The 18,909-nt window shown below is 43.1% G+C and overlaps 1 protein-coding gene across 1 annotated transcript in view; it reads left to right on the top strand.

Annotated features, from left to right (window-relative positions):
• LOC108799628 (focadhesin-like) overlaps nt 1–12,044 on the top strand; it is a 34,773-nt gene extending 22,729 nt beyond the window's left edge. The window contains exons 6-8 of the mRNA XM_018571519.1: nt 1,714–1,815; nt 7,960–8,164; nt 11,979–12,044. Coding sequence (XP_018427021.1) covers nt 1,714–1,815; nt 7,960–8,164; nt 11,979–12,044 — 373 coding nt within the window. The remainder of the gene's footprint in view (nt 1–1,713; nt 1,816–7,959; nt 8,165–11,978) is intronic.
• Nucleotides 12,045–18,909: the final 6,865 nt, after the last annotated feature.

Genomic DNA, 18,909 nt, shown 5'->3' with positions numbered 1-18,909 from the left:
AAAAGGGGGCTTAAACTTTGGAAGACATCTGTCTTCATTGAGTGAAGATTTGCCATAAGCAACATATCGCAGAAATGGGCAATGTAACATCTCGCATATAATAAGAAAACATTGCAGGAGACTCTTGTTGCTGGCCTGCTATAAGGAAGCATGAAGGTGAAAGCAGACACAGAGTAGCTGGGGTAGTGCACCTTTCCCTGCAGAGTCCTTTCTTGACCGATGTGTACAGTAAAAACATGTATTCAGATAAAAAGTAAAATTAGCTAGAACTGCAATTTCTGCCAATGTTACATCTTCAAGGTTATTACGCGTTTATCACAGCCTGGGGCCACAATCAATCCACTTCAGCTTTGTGCATGTTACTTTTGTAAAGAATAAAGGTAAAATGAATAGCAGAGTAGCGCAGTGTGTCCCGAAGCCTTCTGAAGTCAAGCATGACAGTACACAAACCTTTGTCCCAATTTATAGCACATAACTAGAAGGTCTGCTATTAACTTAAGCCGCTAATCAAGTGTAACATTCTGTTTCCTTGCTGCTTTTTTTTTTTCCTTTCGCTGCACAGCATAGTCCCATTTTTTCCATGTGAAATGCTTTATCTGCTGCACAAAGAGACTTACTCGCCTACTAAATTATCCCTGTGCCATTGGAATACAGCTTCATAACATATCAGCTAGGGAACTACAAGTCCCAGCATGCCCTCATTGCCCCTGTACAACAACCAGATATTGCCGTTCCCTGGGTGATATGTGTGTGTGTGGGGGGTGGTGTACAGGGACAATGATGGCATGCTTGGACTTGTAGTTCCTTAGCTGATAAATATGTGTGGGGGTGGGGGGTACAGTTCTAGTGGATGTTTATATAATATGGGGGGGGGGGCGAAAAAAATGTTCTGCCCCGGGCGCCCATAACTCTGGTTACGCCACTGCCATGCAGTTAAATGCTCGCTATCTTTGTAGCTCCAGCCAAGTGATTGCTGTCTGATTTGGCCCCTAAGAACTGGCATCCATTTTACAGAGAAAGTCCTGATTCAGACCAGAAAAAAATCATAAAGTTCTTTTCTTTTTTATTGGACCCTCAATGTATTTTCTGTATTTAGTTTTAACCTAAGCTATTACCTTCAAAATCCCATACCTTTTCTCAACCCCTGTGGATTTGTGGCTAATATATGGATTTTTTTTTTTTAAAACCTTTTTTATTTATTGTCTTTGTGGTATTGCATCAAATTAGGGGTAGTAAAAATATTGTAAAATTATAAGGGTTATTGTTATGACGAACAGACAGAACCCTTAAAATGTGTGTATTCCATTGTTTACAAATGCTTCCTTTTTATTGCATTACAGAGTGATATTGTGCTTCCTTGGTAACAGAGCAGAGCTATTCCCCGAATCTGCATCGGCTCCCTTACAGATTTAACCATTTATAACTGTTTGTTCATAGCCTGAGTACTGTGCTATGTTTTGTGCAGGTTGTACAGTTACACCAGACAGTTAAATGATCTGTGGTGCCTCAATACACATTCATAAACAGGTTACACATGTAGTAGACCTTGTGAACATGCACTCTCCCATGCCATGACTGTTAATTACTTTTTGCGGTCATGGTGAAGTGGCTATGGAGTAGATACACAGGTATCCAAAATGTAACCAGCTACTTTAATTTTAAGCCTCAGCTTAGTTTTTCTGGCCTAAATATCTATTGTTTCTTTCTTTCCAGGAATCCTCCGCATCCATTAATCAGCATGTTAGAAAACAGACCCGATTCCTGGCCTGCTCTCCTGCAGCAGATGTCTGCCATCTCTTCACAGTGTTCAGATCGGTAATAACATCTAAAGCAGCAGTAATCCTCACTTCACAAAAATGTAAAACTCTAGATAACTGTAATGTCATCATCTAGCTGTAATTTGAAAGCAAATCTCCAGTGGGAAATTTATAACGATTAAATGAGGTGGAAAAACAACAAAAAAACCTCAGTGCATCCACCATATTTGTTGGATAATTTTTAAGCCAGTATACACACACAAACTGGGTTAAATCTTAAAAATGCATTCAAGTACCTTAACTATTAACAAAAATGTATCTTATTTGTGTATCACTCAGATTTAGATCCTCAAATCATCTCTGAATTGGTGCCGACACTGTCCTTCCTTCTGGAGGGTGGCTACATTTATACCCTATGGTCCCTGTGTGTGTGTTGTAAAGTAGTCGCCGCTCCAAGCTTGCTCTCATAATGGACTACAATCTCAGTACAAATTAGTAAACTAAACATGAGACTGTAGTCCATCACAAGAGTGAGCTTGGAGCGGTGGCTACTTTACAACACACACAGGGACCATGGGGAACAAAAGTAGGCACCCTCCGAAAGGAAGGACAATGTCATCATTCATTTAGACATGATTTAAGGGTTTACAGCTGAGTGATACACAAATTGGATACATTTTTGTTAGTAGGGTACTTAAATGCATTTTTAAGCTTTAACTCCTGAGTTTAGTGTCACTTTAATGGTGGTGCTTGAGAAAAAAAAACATGCACAAGAGAGCTGCAGATTTACTTGGATCCCAAACGCTTAATAAGGGTGTAAAGTAGATGCACTTTAAAAAGTAACTATACTGGGAAACATAACTAGCAAGATCTTTTAGATCCAAGTTAGGATATTGGCAAAAAAAGCTAAACAAAGACAGTTCTACATCTACAACATTTAACACACTGCAAGGAAGTTTTATTTATTTCTCCTGCCACTAGACACGACCTTTATCATTTTTTTTCTTGTTTCATTAGTCTTTAATGTTGTTGTGCAAAATGGGGAGCAATGCATTACTGCATATATTTGACATGGGGGGGTTAGAGATTTCCGTTCAGTAAATTACATTATACAAGAGTGGCAGTAAGTGCAATAGAGAGAAAATCTGAGACTAGCAGGTCTAGTTTCCATAAAGACAAATGCGCCTGGGAAGGGACAGGTAAAGATATTGTAGCATCACAGAGTTTGAAGTTACTATTAGTTATTGTAGCGCTCACCCCCGAAGGAGCCGCTGAATATTGAAATGGGTTCTCCTACCTGTTGGTTCTAGCTACCAGTCCCCTTGGATCAGCAACAGCACACCGACACTCACGGACAGAACGGCTCGAGTCTTAGGGTCTTTTTAGGGTATTTATTTGCAACATCAATAGGAGAGAGAGGGTTTAGGATCTGTAGGATGCCATAGGAAATACTTCGGAGGACAGCTTTCTCCCTTAGCAACGGCTAATGCTGATATCGCTGTGATCTGGTCCCAGAGACCAATAGTAGTAGTAATACTGTGAACAGATACCTGGAATAGGGTGTGGGATCTCCCTTGTGGGTCCCAGACGGACGCTCGCACCAGCTCCTCTGCGGTATCCCTCAACAAGCGGACTCCTCCCCGACCCAGCTTCCATCAGGTATTTTCCTTCGCAACAGGATCTGGAATCTCTGTGCCCTCAGCATCTGCAACTGCCAAGGAGCACTCCAGTTTAGTGGTAGTATCTTCTTAGAACAAGGCACCCATCACCTGCCACGTGTATGGGCCCAGCAAAGTATCAGTGTATCCTAGGCCTCTAGGTCCCTCAGCACCTGCCATGTGCTGAGGCCCAGGCCAGTTTCCTGCATCACACACAGTCCTCCTAGGGCGAGGCCCCTAGGGGAAGAGAGCTCTCCACAATGTCCCCAGACCTTTTATCACCTGCCCTCAACCATGCCTCTGAGTCATCCTACTCAGGGATTGGCTAGGGCCAGGTGCATAGTCATAACCTGAGGGTGGATCCTCCCTCACTGTATACCAAGGCTCCCTTTTCCTCAGCAACAGGAGGAGCAATCGATCCAGCAGACTCAGGGACACCTATAGAATGCAGAGCTCTGTATAATCAGTATCCAGACTGATTACAGTCCAGGTATCTCTAAATTGAATAGCGACATTTTAGAGGGCGCTACATTATATTATTTTTTTTTAGCATCAAATCTGACCTCAACGCTCATTTAACAAGATCTTTATCACATATTGGCACAAAAGTCAGTAACATTTTTTACTTAAAGCTCTATTAATATTTTAGATGCTACCCATCAAAATGCATCTGACCTATATCACGAGCCTTAGTTACTTAATTTTTCTGAAAGCATTAGAAATTCAGAATACCATACTTGATCTTGCAATGCAGAAAACCTTCTGGGGACCTCTCCATTCCAGACTTTAAAAAATACTACATGGTGGCCACTTAAATCTGCCTGGTAGATTGAACATACAATGCCTCACAAAAAAGTTGGGTATATGTAAAAAAGAGGTTCAGCTTTGCTAGACCAAATCATCTGGATCACAACACAATAACATTTTGTACTTACCTCAATCTCACCGGTCACCCACAATGCCCGAAAAGATATGGAACTCTCCACATTGCAATATATATATATACAGTAACTCCCTGCTCCTGGCTTTAACAGGACATAACTATTTGCCATGAGGCAAAGATGATCCAACAAACCTTAAATGGTCTCATTCCTTAACATTACAAGACATTATAAGATCTTCTCAAAGGAACAAGTATAGTGGCCCTTCAAGACTTGAGATCTAAATGAGGTGCCCACGTTATGAACTTCTGGAGATATCAAATACTCCACTTAGCATATTCTCCCCCCAAATCCCTGCACTCCCCTTTACAGTTTACCACCTTTGACACTCTGTTGAGTTCCAAACTCACTCCTACATACTGCATTTCTTACATTAATAAATCTCTACTTAATGAAAAAAGATCTCAAATCCCTCCATATCTTGAAAAGCGGGATCGGGGATACATACCTCTTCCCTGGATTATAACATGAAAGAGAAGGACGTTAAACTACTAGCTTGGTGGTTTAACATTCCTCCAGGAGTTCACACATATCACCCATCAATCTCTGCTGATTGTTGGAGGAGCTGCGGGGCAGATGGCACCTTTGGTTATGTCTGATGACATTGTCCTATAATACCTATGGATTGGTCTACAATCCTAGTTCTAATCTCCCGGATACTTGGTATCAGCATCCCAGTGGACCCATGGATCTGTCTACAAGTTCCATAATACCCCATCCTCTTCTAACCAATAAAAGACCCTTAGGAACATGGCTGCCATGCAAAACCAGATCAGCCAAAAGCAAAAAGTGATTCTATCAACACTGGCTCTAAAAGACATCAACAAGTTGATTATAAATACAGTATATTCAACTTTATATTTAGTTGCCCACTAAAATTATGTTTAGAGGGTATATTATTATTTGCTTTGTGCTTGTCATATTTGGATTTGGTTGGATTTTTTTTTTTTTTTTTTAGGAAGGGAGATATAACCTATGTTTACCATGAGGGGCATTAGGTGTCCCATAGTGGGTTTATGTAATAACAATATGCATGGACTGGTTTATTTAAGCTGTACTGCAGCAGTTGAATAGACACTTTTAAATACTGTACATATATGGGAACTATTTTATCTTCCAAACAATTTGTATTTATGTGCAGCCAGTATTGTGATGAGTTTTTCTAGACAGCAAAACAAGATCTTTTGATCTCCTCTACATTAGTCCCAGCAGCATACTTGATTGGTTCCTAGTGTTGACCATCTTTCCCAGTCTGTGTACTGCTGTACAGGGGATTACAGGAGCCTGATTATCAGTTAATTACACTAGCTACACCAAAAAGTACATAAAGTAATTTTCCCTAACATTATTAATTTGTACTTGACTCTACAGAATGTAAAAGAATGCCAGTATGCCTATTCAGCAACATCAGCTGGCACTGTGTTTGCATCCAGCAAGCTGCTCTTGACCACCACTAGATGGCATCTTTTGGAGACAGGAGACCTCCTCTATATTGAGCCTAAATGAGCAGATTGTTCAGAACGCAACAGAATGTATTCAGAATCAGACGCTGCAGGAATCATTGCGGGAAACTGGATTTTTCCTTTGGAAAGGCAACCCATCATGTTAGGATTTCTGAGGCTACTGACCCAAGTACAAATGTACACAGCTGCCATGCACAGTAAAACATTACAATAATGTGTTTTCATTTCAGCAATAAACGTTTTCAGCACGTTATGTAATGGCTGCAAAAATTTATTTTTGGAGGCTTTATCTCAGAGTCTAATGTTCTGGGCCCTGATAGTTTTCTTTAATTCACTGGAATTAAAGAGTAACTTCAACCAAAACAGGACAGGAAGTTCTTCTCAGCAGGTCAGCAATATAAAAGTTATAATCCCTACCTACTCTATTCAAACCCCCAAAATATTATTTCTACTGAAGTTAGGTTTTGAAGCAATATTGCATGGTCAAGATTGTGACTGGATAGTGAAGGAAGAGTAGCTGGGTGATGAGGTCATCTCGATGCTTTCTCTTGTAACCAGCGAGCTCCATTTGTTAGATTCATAGCACAGTGCAATGCCAAAAAGTCTAATTGGCCTACTGAACTGTTCCTTTCATTTTTACTTTGAATGCTGCTGTGCAGGGGAGTGCAGAAAGCTTGTGCTAGTTCCAAATTCTACTTAAAATGCATTTAAGTATTTTAGGAATACATAATCGGATTAATGAAGGTCACTTTATATCTGCCTACACTTTTACTACACGACTACGATAGATATTTTACAAGTTTTGACCCTGTGTCTCAGCTACATTTATGAGTAGATGGCTATTTAATAGTGACTAGGTGTCAGACTAGGTATATTATCATTTTCTTTTCCTTTTCTATTCTCCTTCCTTTTTTGCTTTCTTCTTCCCCTCTTCCCAGCAGTAGATATCTTTCTGTGTTGAATCTACATAGGGGATTGTTATAAGATCTTCTAGGAATTCTATTTGAGTCTATGACACTTGAGAGTAGATGAAGGGTCTTATACTATGTGACCTCCATTTGGTTAGTATGATACCCTTTTGTATTATCAGTTTTTTGTTTTGTTTTTTTTAAACCTTAGGAACGTTTTGCTTATTTTAATAATTCAGTGCTTCAATTCAATCAAAAAAGATTGTATGTATATACCTGATGGTTATTTGCAGGGAAGTGCGAATTTGAATTGTAAGAAATCCAGACCACCCTGTCTCTGTTTTTGGCCAGGCTTCATTTTCATTCTCGGAGGCTTCCCATATGCACTTTAGAATGAAAGCAAGCCCACTGTACACAGCTTGGAATTATGAAAGGACAGGCTCTAAAAGCCACTCCACTGTTCTTGTCGGAGGCTGCCAAAATCAACTCCACATATAGTGTACAAATTGGCACATACTACAAAGCAGGCTGAGTTCTGTCTGGGGGATCTTACCTCTCCACATGACAACATTATATAGTTAGAAGAAAGTGATGGTCTTAGATCTTCACAAACATGATACATCAATTAAGTTTCATGGTTTTTCTCTTGCACATTTCTCGGTAGGAGTTTGTGGAAAGAATATACTGAGGTATATTGTGTCTTTTAATTTGCAGCCTCTTGCAACTACTTCCTGTCTGCATGCATGTACTCCAGTGATGGCTGCAGGGTAATTGTCAGGTTGGGTTTCCTAATGGTGACAACAATAGACTATGTTTATGTAATTGTGTTAAAATGGGCACTTGTAGTCTTTGTTAGAAGCCCATGTGACAGGGTGATAAAGCAGAAGATAGACAGTCATTATACATTTTTCACACTAAAACAAGAAGTGCCTGAACAAGGATCTTAATGGCAGAACTACCAGGTATTATTTTAATGAAAATGTAATAGTATTGAAAATGAGTTTGGAAATTATGTTAACATGTTACAGGCTATATAAGACCTCAGTGACTGGGTTAATATATGCTTAATTTTCAGCTTTCCTTAATTGCAATATTGATTTATGGAGTATTTCCCGGAAAACCCCCGAAATATTTTATTGCTGTGTTTTTAATTGCGAATACAAGAAGCAATGCCTAATGAAACTATAAGAAACGTTTAATTAAATTGACATCGAGTTTCTATTTTATCGCAGGGACCAGCCTTCTAGTGTCTATATTTTGACACCTTTTCTGAGGTATCTGTATTGTGAGCCTTCACAGCTACAAGATTACTCTACCTTAAGATTGGGAATCCGGAAAGCTCTTCTACATTCAGAAAGTGCTTGTAGCACTCGGAGACCCTCAGATTTGGAAGAGCAAATCCTTCGCCTGTTCTTTGACATTGTAGGCTACATGCAAGTAAGTGATTTTTATGTTGATGTCAGTTTAATTCTTGTTAATTATTGACAGTGAAACCATTTTCCCAGTGCTTGCTAATATTTTTTCTGTAAGAGGATAAGGCAGATACGTTTGGAAATAGCATGCATTGTCTTTTTATGCCTGTGCAGGCTCATATAAACATTTTAATACAATATAATTTTTTCAGGTAGTCTTTTTGTCTGTTTAGGCCCCTTTCACATGGGCGTTCCATTAGTCAAAAAAAACACATTACAGGGTGGGGAGCGTATAAATCAGACTTGGAAAGAAAAAGCTGGATGGGAAAATACAGGTTCACCTGCAGTCTGTCTGGAATGGAGCACTGTTGTTGGTAGATTCTTTCTATCTTAGTTGAACTGCCATATTAAACTGCCATTTCACTTGTGTAGAAATTATCATGGCAGAGTGCCAGAGCCCTCTTGGCAGATTGAGGAGGGAGCTGCGTGGGGATGAATTGTTTGAGAACGTGATAGTCGAGCGGTTAGGTTGAGGTGGGATAGATTTCCCTGAAGGGATGAGTCTTTAGGGATCGCCTAAAGGCAGTCAAGGTGGGCGACAGACGGACAGGTTGGGGTAAAGAATTCCAGAGGATGGGAGAGACTCTAGAGAAGTCCTAGAGGCGAGTATGGGAGGAGTTGACAAGGGAGCTGGAAAGCAGGAGGTCTTGGGAAGATCGGAGCCGACGGTTAGGGTGATACTATATTGGTCAATTAAGAACTGATAAGAGACAAATGGAGAGAAAAGAAGGACATTTTCAGACTAAAGCTGGCCATACACCAGTCGAACTTTGTTCAAAAAAAATTAGTTTTTGGAATGTTCTTTCAATTTTATAATAGTTAATGGGGGTCAAATCGACTATCATTTTCAACGATATTGACATAAGAAATAAATGAAGAGGATGAACATGCTTTTTTGTTGGAACAATCCTAATAAAATTATAATAAACACTGTTATTTGTCAGAGTAAGCCGTATACAGTATGTGCAGTTGCAATGAGCTGCCGCATAGCAAGCTGTCTTTCCATGCTTTACTGTATCTTTTGATAGGCATGTTGTACTAATGCTGGGATGAATGTGCAAGAAATTCAACCCTACTCATAAACTTTTCTAGAGATGGCAAATGTCTGAGAATGCACAGTAGCCAAATTTTAAAATCAAATTGCATTGATGTGTAACTTTTATCTAATGTCTGGGGATGTATTTACACTTATGTGTATGCAAGTTCAATTATTGTCATCATACCTTAGAGCAATTAATAAAAAAAAAACTTTAAACATTTCCCAAGGTCCATGTTGAATGCTTTGAGAGCCTGTACTTCTATTGCTAAAAACTGTCGGTGAATACTTCTTGCATACCGTGTTAACTCCCTGCATTTCTTTACAATATTAGATTTTCCTGAAACTGCAGTTACAGGGGATGGGTATAATTTTCCTAACTCGTACTGCTGCGTTTCGAATCATGGGCCACACAAGGTCCTTTTCAAAACATGCTTTAGAGGTTTAATCATGATCTGACAATGTCCAGCTTTTCCTTATTTTTTTTTTCTAAAATAAATAGTGATTCCATAATACATCCTTTATCCCATCTGTTTAATGTAATGTTATATGGAAAACACAGATTAAACATCAGCCCACAGCTGATGATGACTTCAGAAACATGTTCTTTCTTCTGCTAGTTAACAGAACTTCTTTTTTACTGCCATTCTGTATCATAACGAAAGTGAAGGGCTTTACATACCCCTCATTAACACTGTTTCTTTCACAGTTCGGAAGGCTAATTGATTGATATAGCTTTGCATGGTTTATGGGACAAGTGAGCCTCCAAGCTGATCAATTTATACACTTTGGTTTGTTTTATGCATTGTGGCTGTGTAAGAGTTAATGTTTGCTGAGGCCACAAGGATGTTGGGTAGTGTATGCATAACATTGATTCCAGATTTCCCGACAGAGCAGATGGTCCACACAGAGCAGTCCAACTTGGAAGGCTGGATATCTCGCCATACAGCATATTGGTCGGATGGCTGTCATTGGCAAACATCTCCTTGGCTGCTCTACTTCATTGCCAGCTGCACATGAAACATGCACCATTCTAGACAAAGCAACTGTTTTACTGAGACTGGCATGTTTCTAGCATATCGGGAAAGCGCTCAGATCTAAATAAACAGAGCCAAACCAGGGTATGCTATGGTATTCCCAGCCATTCTAGCTTCAGCTGGTTACTCGTAACTATTGTTGTTAGCTGTATAATCTGTGCTACATACCTGTAAATGATAGAGGAGTGCCAACATGCAGTACAGCAATGTACTGTACTTCTATAATACAGTCACTTAGAAATTAAATGTTTGTATAGTTGTTGTTTTTTTTAAATCCTTTTAACTTTTCTATGTGATGTGTATCGAGAAAGGGTATTATGTGGATTATCTTCACCAACAATGTACTTAGATCTTCAAACAAAAATGCTTTTTCCCAGGGGTTTTTTAAGGTTGTGCCATGGTTTTTTCATCATCATTGATGTGATGCCTGAAAATATGACAGTGTAATATTCTGTGTAAATGGAGCAAATTTTTATAACTATAAAATCATTTTTCTGTAGCTTTAGCATATCTTTTGTATAGGATAGTCCAAATATGGGCAGATATTTTTGTTCAGTGCAGTAAAATATGCAAATCTTTGATTTGTACCACCCTCGAGCAGGTTTAATATACACTATAGGCTCGTTTTTGTTGGAAATGCAACAACATATGCTAATATCCATTGATTTTCTTACTGACATTCTAATGTTATTCTTTTGGGCTTTTAGATGGCGCTGTGGTGCAATGTTGGTGTCTATGCTTATGTATGCTTGTCTGTGATATACCGGAAGTTCTATCTTTATATATGTTTCTTCTCTACAATGCAGTATACATACATACATGTAACGTTCTAATAAGCAAGTAAAACTTAATTCAGACCTCAAGATCTCAGTGCTTTATCTAAACACATAACCAACAGGTTATGGGCCCAGACACTAAACATAAATTATTTATAATAACGTTATAGTATACTGACTGGTATATCGTCCGGAAATCCTTGATAGAATGAATGCATTCTTTAATAACATTGTCACATTATATAATCCATGACTGTAACTGATAATGAAAATTACGTTAGAGTATGATGTGATGTTCTTATGACAAAGATTTTTATTTATACCAATCGATTACATATGGAGATTTGTGCTGTGCTGCTGTGATTGATTTTTTGCATCTGGAGGACAATGGCATATTACCCTCTTATTAAATGTTATAACAACAAAATTCCATGATGGCTTCTTGGATTTTATGCCTAATTATCACCTTTTCTTGATCCTAGAAAAAGCTCACGGTCCTACAGTGAGTACAGGACGATTGAGCACCGACCGGCAATTTACTCCCATTGAACTTGGAGGAGCCGGTACCTGCATCGCATGCGCAGTGGCAAGGCTCACTGACTGTATTAGACAGAGGCTGGGCGGTTCCCTCCTTACGGACGAGCGTCCCAGTCTCCATGACGACCGTGGCCGTTCAGTATTTTGACAGTTCTGCATATAACACTCTTATATAAAGGCTAGTGCATATCCAAGCGGCCCATGGAGGATAGTGTAGTTCACATGTCTTATTTATAAACATACACTTTGATCACTAATATGTGACAGGATTCTGACACTGCTCTTTTGCATTCCTGTATTTACTTTTTGAATGTACATGGCGGGAATATGACGGCACTAAGACGCAGAGGGGTGGGGTTATATGATTATTAGTTGTACTGTGTGTATATATAGGTGATGGTTCTTGATTATAAGGATGTTTACTCTGAGCCTGATGAACGGGAGCCTGCGCGGCTCTGAAAGCGCTCGATGACACTTTGAGTAATGACTGACATCAAATAAATGGATTTGCACTGACATCTAAGTCTCTGTCGTGCGGGTGACGTTCCTATACGTTATGCTGAATGCTGCGCCATCCGCAGTCATTGCAAGCACCCTCATAGACGTTTGGGAGTTCCGGTAAGGGGTGCTACAGGTCCTTGGACTTTCAGACACTAAACAGAACACTGCAAGGGCCATATCCAAGCTACTGAAAGATGGCAAGTAGTTCAGATATGAAGTTTGCAATCAAAAAGCTCAACAATAGCAACTACCAGCTGTGGAAGTTCAAGCTTGAAATGCTGCAAAGCAAAGCTGACTTGTGGCAAGTACTGAATACAGACAGACCCGCTAATGGACCCATGGAGGAATGGGACAAGAAGAACAGGCAAACAAACGCAATTATAAGTCTGCTAGTAAAAGAGGACCAGCTCATCCACAAGAAAAGAAATACAGCTAAAGGTATGTGGACTGCATTACAGAAACTGCATGAGCGTTCAAACCTAAACAGTAAACTATATCTGCAACGCAAGATATATAAGATGAGATTAGAAAAAGGCCAGGAAATGTGTCAACATGTGAATGTCATGCTGGAAATCATAGAACAGCTATGTGCAATTGGAGAGTAAATTAAAGGATATTTAAACCCTCATGTTTTTTTGCATATATCTACTGCTAGCAAGCAGTAGATATATACAAAAAGTTTAAAAAAAAAAAAACCCCGCTCAAACAGCAGTTTAGACTCACCTGTGTTCCGTGCACGGTCCTGTGCGAAAATGAGAAATTTCTCGAGCGGCCGCAAAGGATCTTGGGGTGCGCGCATGCGCAGTTCCCATTTTCGGCCGGGACGTGACGAGGGATGCAAGGTAAGTCTATGGACGCGTGCACCCGCATGCAGACACCGCTGGATCGAAGGGACAGAGCAGTCAGCTCTGGACCGGAGAGTCGCTGCACTGCTGGAGAGAAGGCTGAAAACATCAGAAAAGAAGAGGAAGATCGGAAAAAGAGACATAATTTAAGGGAAGTGTTAACATTAACATGGGGGGAGGGAAACATTTTTTTTGCCTTTTTAATGTCACTTTAAAGATAACCATGTGGTGGCATTACTGCTATGCAGCCTTAACGCTCTAGCAACCAGACCTGAGCACACCAAAGGAAAATGAATCGATGAATATGACAGAAGGAAAGAAAATATGCACAATGAATAAAATGAGAAAGCCCTTAAGGTGCATAAGAGTGGAGAGCAAAACAAAGAAAGAGTGTGTTTTCTCTAAAAAAAAAAAAAAAAGGGGTGGGTTTTCTTAAAAAAAAAAAAAAAAGACGGGTCACCTAAAAAAGGTCTGTTCAAGCTGGAAAGCCCATCATAGAAAGCGAGAGGCACCTGCAAGAGAAAGAGATAAGGCGGCTACAAAGGAAACTGCAGGCACCTCATGGAGCACTATCTTAAAAGTGACTCGGAACAGTATACCATGTGTTGACTCATACTCAGAGTATCCTCATGAAAAATGTACTGTATATTCCAGACCTAGATGGAAGCCTTCTATCAGAGAAAACCTTTGCTAATAATGGGCTTACAGTTCAATTCCGAGGTGATGAATGTACAATCCAAAACAATAGGCAAATCTTCGCAAAAGGAAAATTTTCATCATCACTGCAGATAAACAAGTCAACCGAAACCCAGAAGCCATAAAAGACATTATAAAGAGAGGCTTATCAGAAGATATAACTGTACTGCTGTGCCAAATGCTCATGACATGCAAATGCTGTATGGAAGCAAAGGCCACACATGCCCCACTTCCACAGGCCACCCAAAAAAAGACCACCCACCCCATGGAGCTCATACACCACGATGTGTGCGGACCAATAAAAACTCCCACATCAGGCGGGAACAGATATGTACTGACTTTCATTGATGATTATTCCAGGTACACTACAAGTTATCTGATGAAGCACAAGGATAGCCATGTCCAGCAACAAATTTCAACGGAAACCAGGAATTATACACACTGACAACGGAGGGCAATACATCAGTAAGGAAGTAGAATCATATCTGAAGAAACAAGGTATAGTACACCAGACCACCACTTCCTGCAGTTCGGTCTGGACCAGTCTCTGACTCTCGGCACCATCAAGGTTCAAGTCTCTGCTCTTCATTCTCTTTCAGAGAACGTTGGCCACTTAGTCTTTGATTAGGCGTTCTCCCGTGTGGTTTACTTTGTCCATTCCCGTGTCTCCCCTTGGTTCTCTCTGTGCTTCAGAAGCTGTAGTTTGAACCAGTTAGAGATATTCCTCTTTCTACTCTCACCCACAAGGTTGCTTTGCAGCTATCACCTATGTGAAGTGAGTATCTGGACCGGCAACCTTGTGTTGCAAAGAACTCTTTATGGGTCTACAAGACTAAAGGTGACAGAGAGAATTATGTGACAATGGGTGCAAAAGGCAAAAGTAAGAGCGCTTACATTTTAACTCATGGGACCAGAGGCTGGAGGGTCTACTACCCTCTTCCCACCACAGATCCGACTGACAGCTGACTACTTTCAGCCCACGGCTCCCGCACACTGCTCCAGTCTGTGCCGTCAGTGACTGAGCATCACGATCCACAGCCGCGGCCACAGCAGTTCTGCCTGCTTCTGACACCGCTGATTTTCTCCCGCACTACTCGGCCCCTGGACTCACACAGCGGGCCACGGACTGAGTCCCTATTCTTGTGGCTTCTCTCTTCCCCCCTCTCACCCTCGCCCACAGCCTCCTCTCCCCGTGTGGATGCACATCCTCCGGCACACCAGTTCCAGATAGACACCACGGATGACCCGATCCTCCACACCGGCTGTCCAGCCTCTGGTCCCATGAATTAAAATGTAAGTGCCCTTTCTTTTGCCTTTTGCACCCATTGTCACATAATTCTCCCTGTCACCTTCCCTGGGTCTTCCGACCCGGCCAGTTAGCCCACCTAGCGTTGCGCCCTTTTTGTTTTTTGTTTCTAGTTTGCATATCCACAGGCACTTCTCCTGGGCTTCAGGGCTGCACACTATTTAGGGTCACACATTGTTTACCCCCTCAACATCATTACAAGAGCGCTGTTTGTACGATTTGTGTCTTCTTGCCTAAGGTAGTCTCTACCTTCCACTTCAACAAGGACATTGCTTTCCTGTCTGTTTGTCCAGCTTAGGTTCATCTAAAGGAAATTTCCCTCCATTGTCTGGAAGTAGTTTGTGCTATGCGAGTCTACCTCTCAGCCATTGCATCTGTCAGACTGATTTTGTCATTCTGAATGGCCCCTTGAAAGGACGTCCTTAAGGCAGTTCATTGAGCTGCAGGCAGTCTCAAGTTTTTATTTGTTATTTTTGACCTGTTAGCAATTGTTTGCTTTGTTGCCCACCTCTCGGATGGACTGCTTTTGGATGTCCTGAAGGTTAAAGACTTCCTAAGTCCGATAGACGAGAAAGAATACAAGAGTTTTGTACTCACAATAGAAAATGATTTTACCGTGAGTACAAAAACTATAATTGAGAGTGCATTGACCTAGCACATTATCATCAAAAACATTTATTGACTAAAAACAAGAATTCACTATTAGTCTTAGAAAGGGCCAGGCATGTAAACATCCAGAAGCAGATCTTTGTGGAGCTTGATGGCACAATGTCCAGCTGTATTTTTCCAAGATGAAGTCCTTCTTGCTGTCTGTGCAATGTTTCTAATGGTAATTAACTAGTTCCTTGGTTCTCAACTGGTGGGACCCGCCCCCTTCTTCAGTGGGTTGCGGCATCCTTACTGCATAGAGCTAGCCCTCCTGCCCCATTCAGCAGGGAGCCACCTCAGCATGGCGGATTTATAATAGGTAGTACAGCATGCTCAGAGACTGCGGAGAGAGGTAGGCTGAGGAGATCTAATTTATTATAAGTTGTTATTCACCTGTTCAGATTTCAACTCCTTCTCACTAGGCATGTATTCCAGGGCAACAGACTGATGTACCAGATAAAGACTAGAATAGGAAGATGTCACTACTGTTAACCTGCCAGATAAATCATATAAAATGATGCTAAACTGTTGAATATCTACCACAGATTAAACCCCTGGTTCTCAACTAATGTAGCTTGCTTGTGTGGTGCCCCCTCCCTGCACCACCACCTGCCGTGGTTTTCGTTGTCCTCCAGCAAATCTATTCAGGATGGAGAGCGGGAGCAGACCGAGGAGTGTCCATCCCCGAACTGCTCTAAGTGATCAGTGAGACAGGGAGCGCTGTGCTCTCAGTGCTTCCTGTCTCAGCTGTGACAAACTGGGCTACACAAGTAATCGAGCACAATGCTATGCTTGATCACCTGTGTTAGAGTGCATGGGAGATATCAGGGGTCTAATAGAAACAATTTTTGTGTCATGACTTAATGACCAAGGACAATTGTGGGTCCTGAGGTTACAGATCCAGGTATATGCACTTTTTCTATTTATGTGTTCACTTTTTGCTTCAGGAATTGCACCTTTATCTACACCCCAGTTTCAGAGTGGCAGATCAGCATTTTTTTCTCTGAAGGCCGGTCACCTGCATTGTTTCCTACACTGTTGCAGTCTCCTGCATGCTGCTCTACAGTTACAATAGAAAGCTGTCTCTGGTTATCTTTGATCAGCCATACAAGTATCTGCTTTGTCTGCTTTCTTTGATGTAACTGGAGAGTAGAGTGTCAAACTATGTATTTCAGCTGGCTAATTTGCATCAAAATAATTTGTATCAGACTATTTTTGAACAAGTTTATTGACAATAATCAGCTGTACATTGCTTTCTCTCCCGTTCATTGAAGGACACGGGGAACAGATCGGAGATCATGTACTGTAGGGTAATATCGCCACCTGCAGGAGAAGGACGCTAGGCACAAAAAACTAAAGACCAATTACAGCCTAGGGGCGGCCCCTGCCGGTGGCCAAACCCCCCACCTGCTGACAAGTCTCCAGTTTTTTGCCTAGCGTCAGGAGTAAGGAGCTAAGAATTTTTTCTCGGTATTCTTACCTGCTTCTTCCTGATTTTTTCAGAGGAATCTTCTAGCAAGTGTTGTCCGGGCGACAGGCTGGATGTCTAGGATCCTTGGAGTCTCCCCTGGATGACCAGCGAGCGTATGCAGGCCCGCTGCGGTGGGTCGGCTACGACGGCCCCGCTCCGGCGGGGTGGCCTGTGGGTTCGTCCCGGGGGGGTGCATATGACTGGGGGTCTCGGCCGCCCAGTCACAGCACTTCCCTCAGGCTGCTGGCGCCGCGGCTGCGGTCGGGGGCGCCAGTTTTCCGCAAGCACCTGTGGGTTTCTTTGATGTCCCCTACACTGCTTTCGGCATGGAGGGGGGTGCCTGGTCTGCGGATGGTTGCGTCCTCCTGGGGTATGTATGGGATGGGGGGTCCGCTGGCGCGTGCCTGGATCCTTTGGCTCCTGCCCTCTCTCCCCTCTCCCTCCCCCTCCTCCCCCTCGGTCACCTTCTGGGAGTCACGTAGGGGTGTTGTGGCCCTGTGGGTCCTTACCTGAAGGACGGCTCAGGGTGTGCCAGGTTGCGGTGGTGGGCACTTTCCTCGGCTCTGGGGGCGGCCTGCGGGTGCTCCTGGGGTGTTTCGGGGTCGGGCTGAGCTCCGGTTGCCGATCGGGGGTTTTTGGCTGCTGCTGCCTGGTTCCGTTCGCGGGGGCCGCTAATCGAGCCCCCGGCTTCGTTTGCGGCCTTCTCGGAGGCCTCGGCCGCCATCTTTGGTGTGGGCGCGTGCGCCCTCGACCTGACGTCACTTCCGGTGCGCCGCTTCCGGGTCCCTTTACTTGCGCGTCACCCGGCCGGATCGGTCTTTCTCGCCGGGACGCGGTCGGGTGAGGACGCATTGGGACACTTGGAGTTCAGGTGCTGTAGGAGGGTCGTCTGCCGGCGGGTCTGTTGCTAGGGGCAACTGCAGCGACGGGCCTACGGACGGGGGCGGTGCCTGCTGGGGTCCCTTTCCTTGCCTGGGGTTCTGGTGGCATATTTTTTTGCCGGGGACATGGACTGTGGGGACAAACTGGCTGCAGTGCCCTGTGAGGGCTGCGGCCTCTCGTCAGGGACATCTCCCACATCTCCCCTTTGCGCAGCCTGTGCTTCTGCGCCCCTCTCCCAGTCTCCCTTGGTGTCTGCGGGGTCTTTGGGGGGGTCCGCTGGCGCTATGTTGTCCTTGGAGGCTTTTTCCTCCACCATGGACAGTTTTGTGTCCCGTATGGAGCGCGCGCTGACACAGCGCCCCCCACGGAAGCGCGCTTTGCCGGCCCCCTTATCGGTCCTTTCTGGGGATTCTGAGGAAGAGGGGGAAATTTCTGCTGCGGCCGCGCAGCATGACCAGGGGGACTCCTCTCAGGCGGAGTCTGGTAGTGAGGACGAGTCCGGGACCGCCCTTATGGTCCAGGAGCGTGAATTGGTCACGGCTTTGGTTCGCGCTGTGCGGGAAACGTTAAAAATTGGGGAGGCTCCGAGCTCTTCGGCGCTCCCGCCGGTTCCTTTTGGGACGCACAGGAGTAGGCGTTCCACTAAGGTTTTCCCTTACGTTCCCTTTTTTGATGATTTTGTCTACAAGGAGTGGAAGCGCCCGAGCAAGTCGTTTACCGTTCCAAAACGCTTCTCGGTTCGCTATCCTTTTGAAGAGTCCTTCCTGTCTAAGTGGTCTACTCCCCCCGCGGTGGATCCGCCGGTTTCTCGCCTGAACAAGGCCACGGTTATCCCGGTGGAGGATTCGCCTTCCTTTTGGGATCCCTCGGATAGGAAGGCGGAGGCGGTGGCGCGTACTATGTACTCGGTTTCCGGGGCTCTGCTGCGGAGGAGGCGCCCCGTGTTGGCTTCGGCCCTGGTCTCCCAGACCTTGA

This window comes from Nanorana parkeri, unplaced genomic scaffold, assembly GCF_000935625.1.
Source record: "Nanorana parkeri isolate BGI_ZX_2015 unplaced genomic scaffold, ASM93562v1 scaffold1773, whole genome shotgun sequence".
Lineage (NCBI taxonomy): Eukaryota > Metazoa > Chordata > Amphibia > Anura > Dicroglossidae > Nanorana > Nanorana parkeri.
The sequence above is the reverse complement of the archived record's forward strand: the minus strand, read 5'-3'. Positions and strand labels throughout refer to the sequence as shown.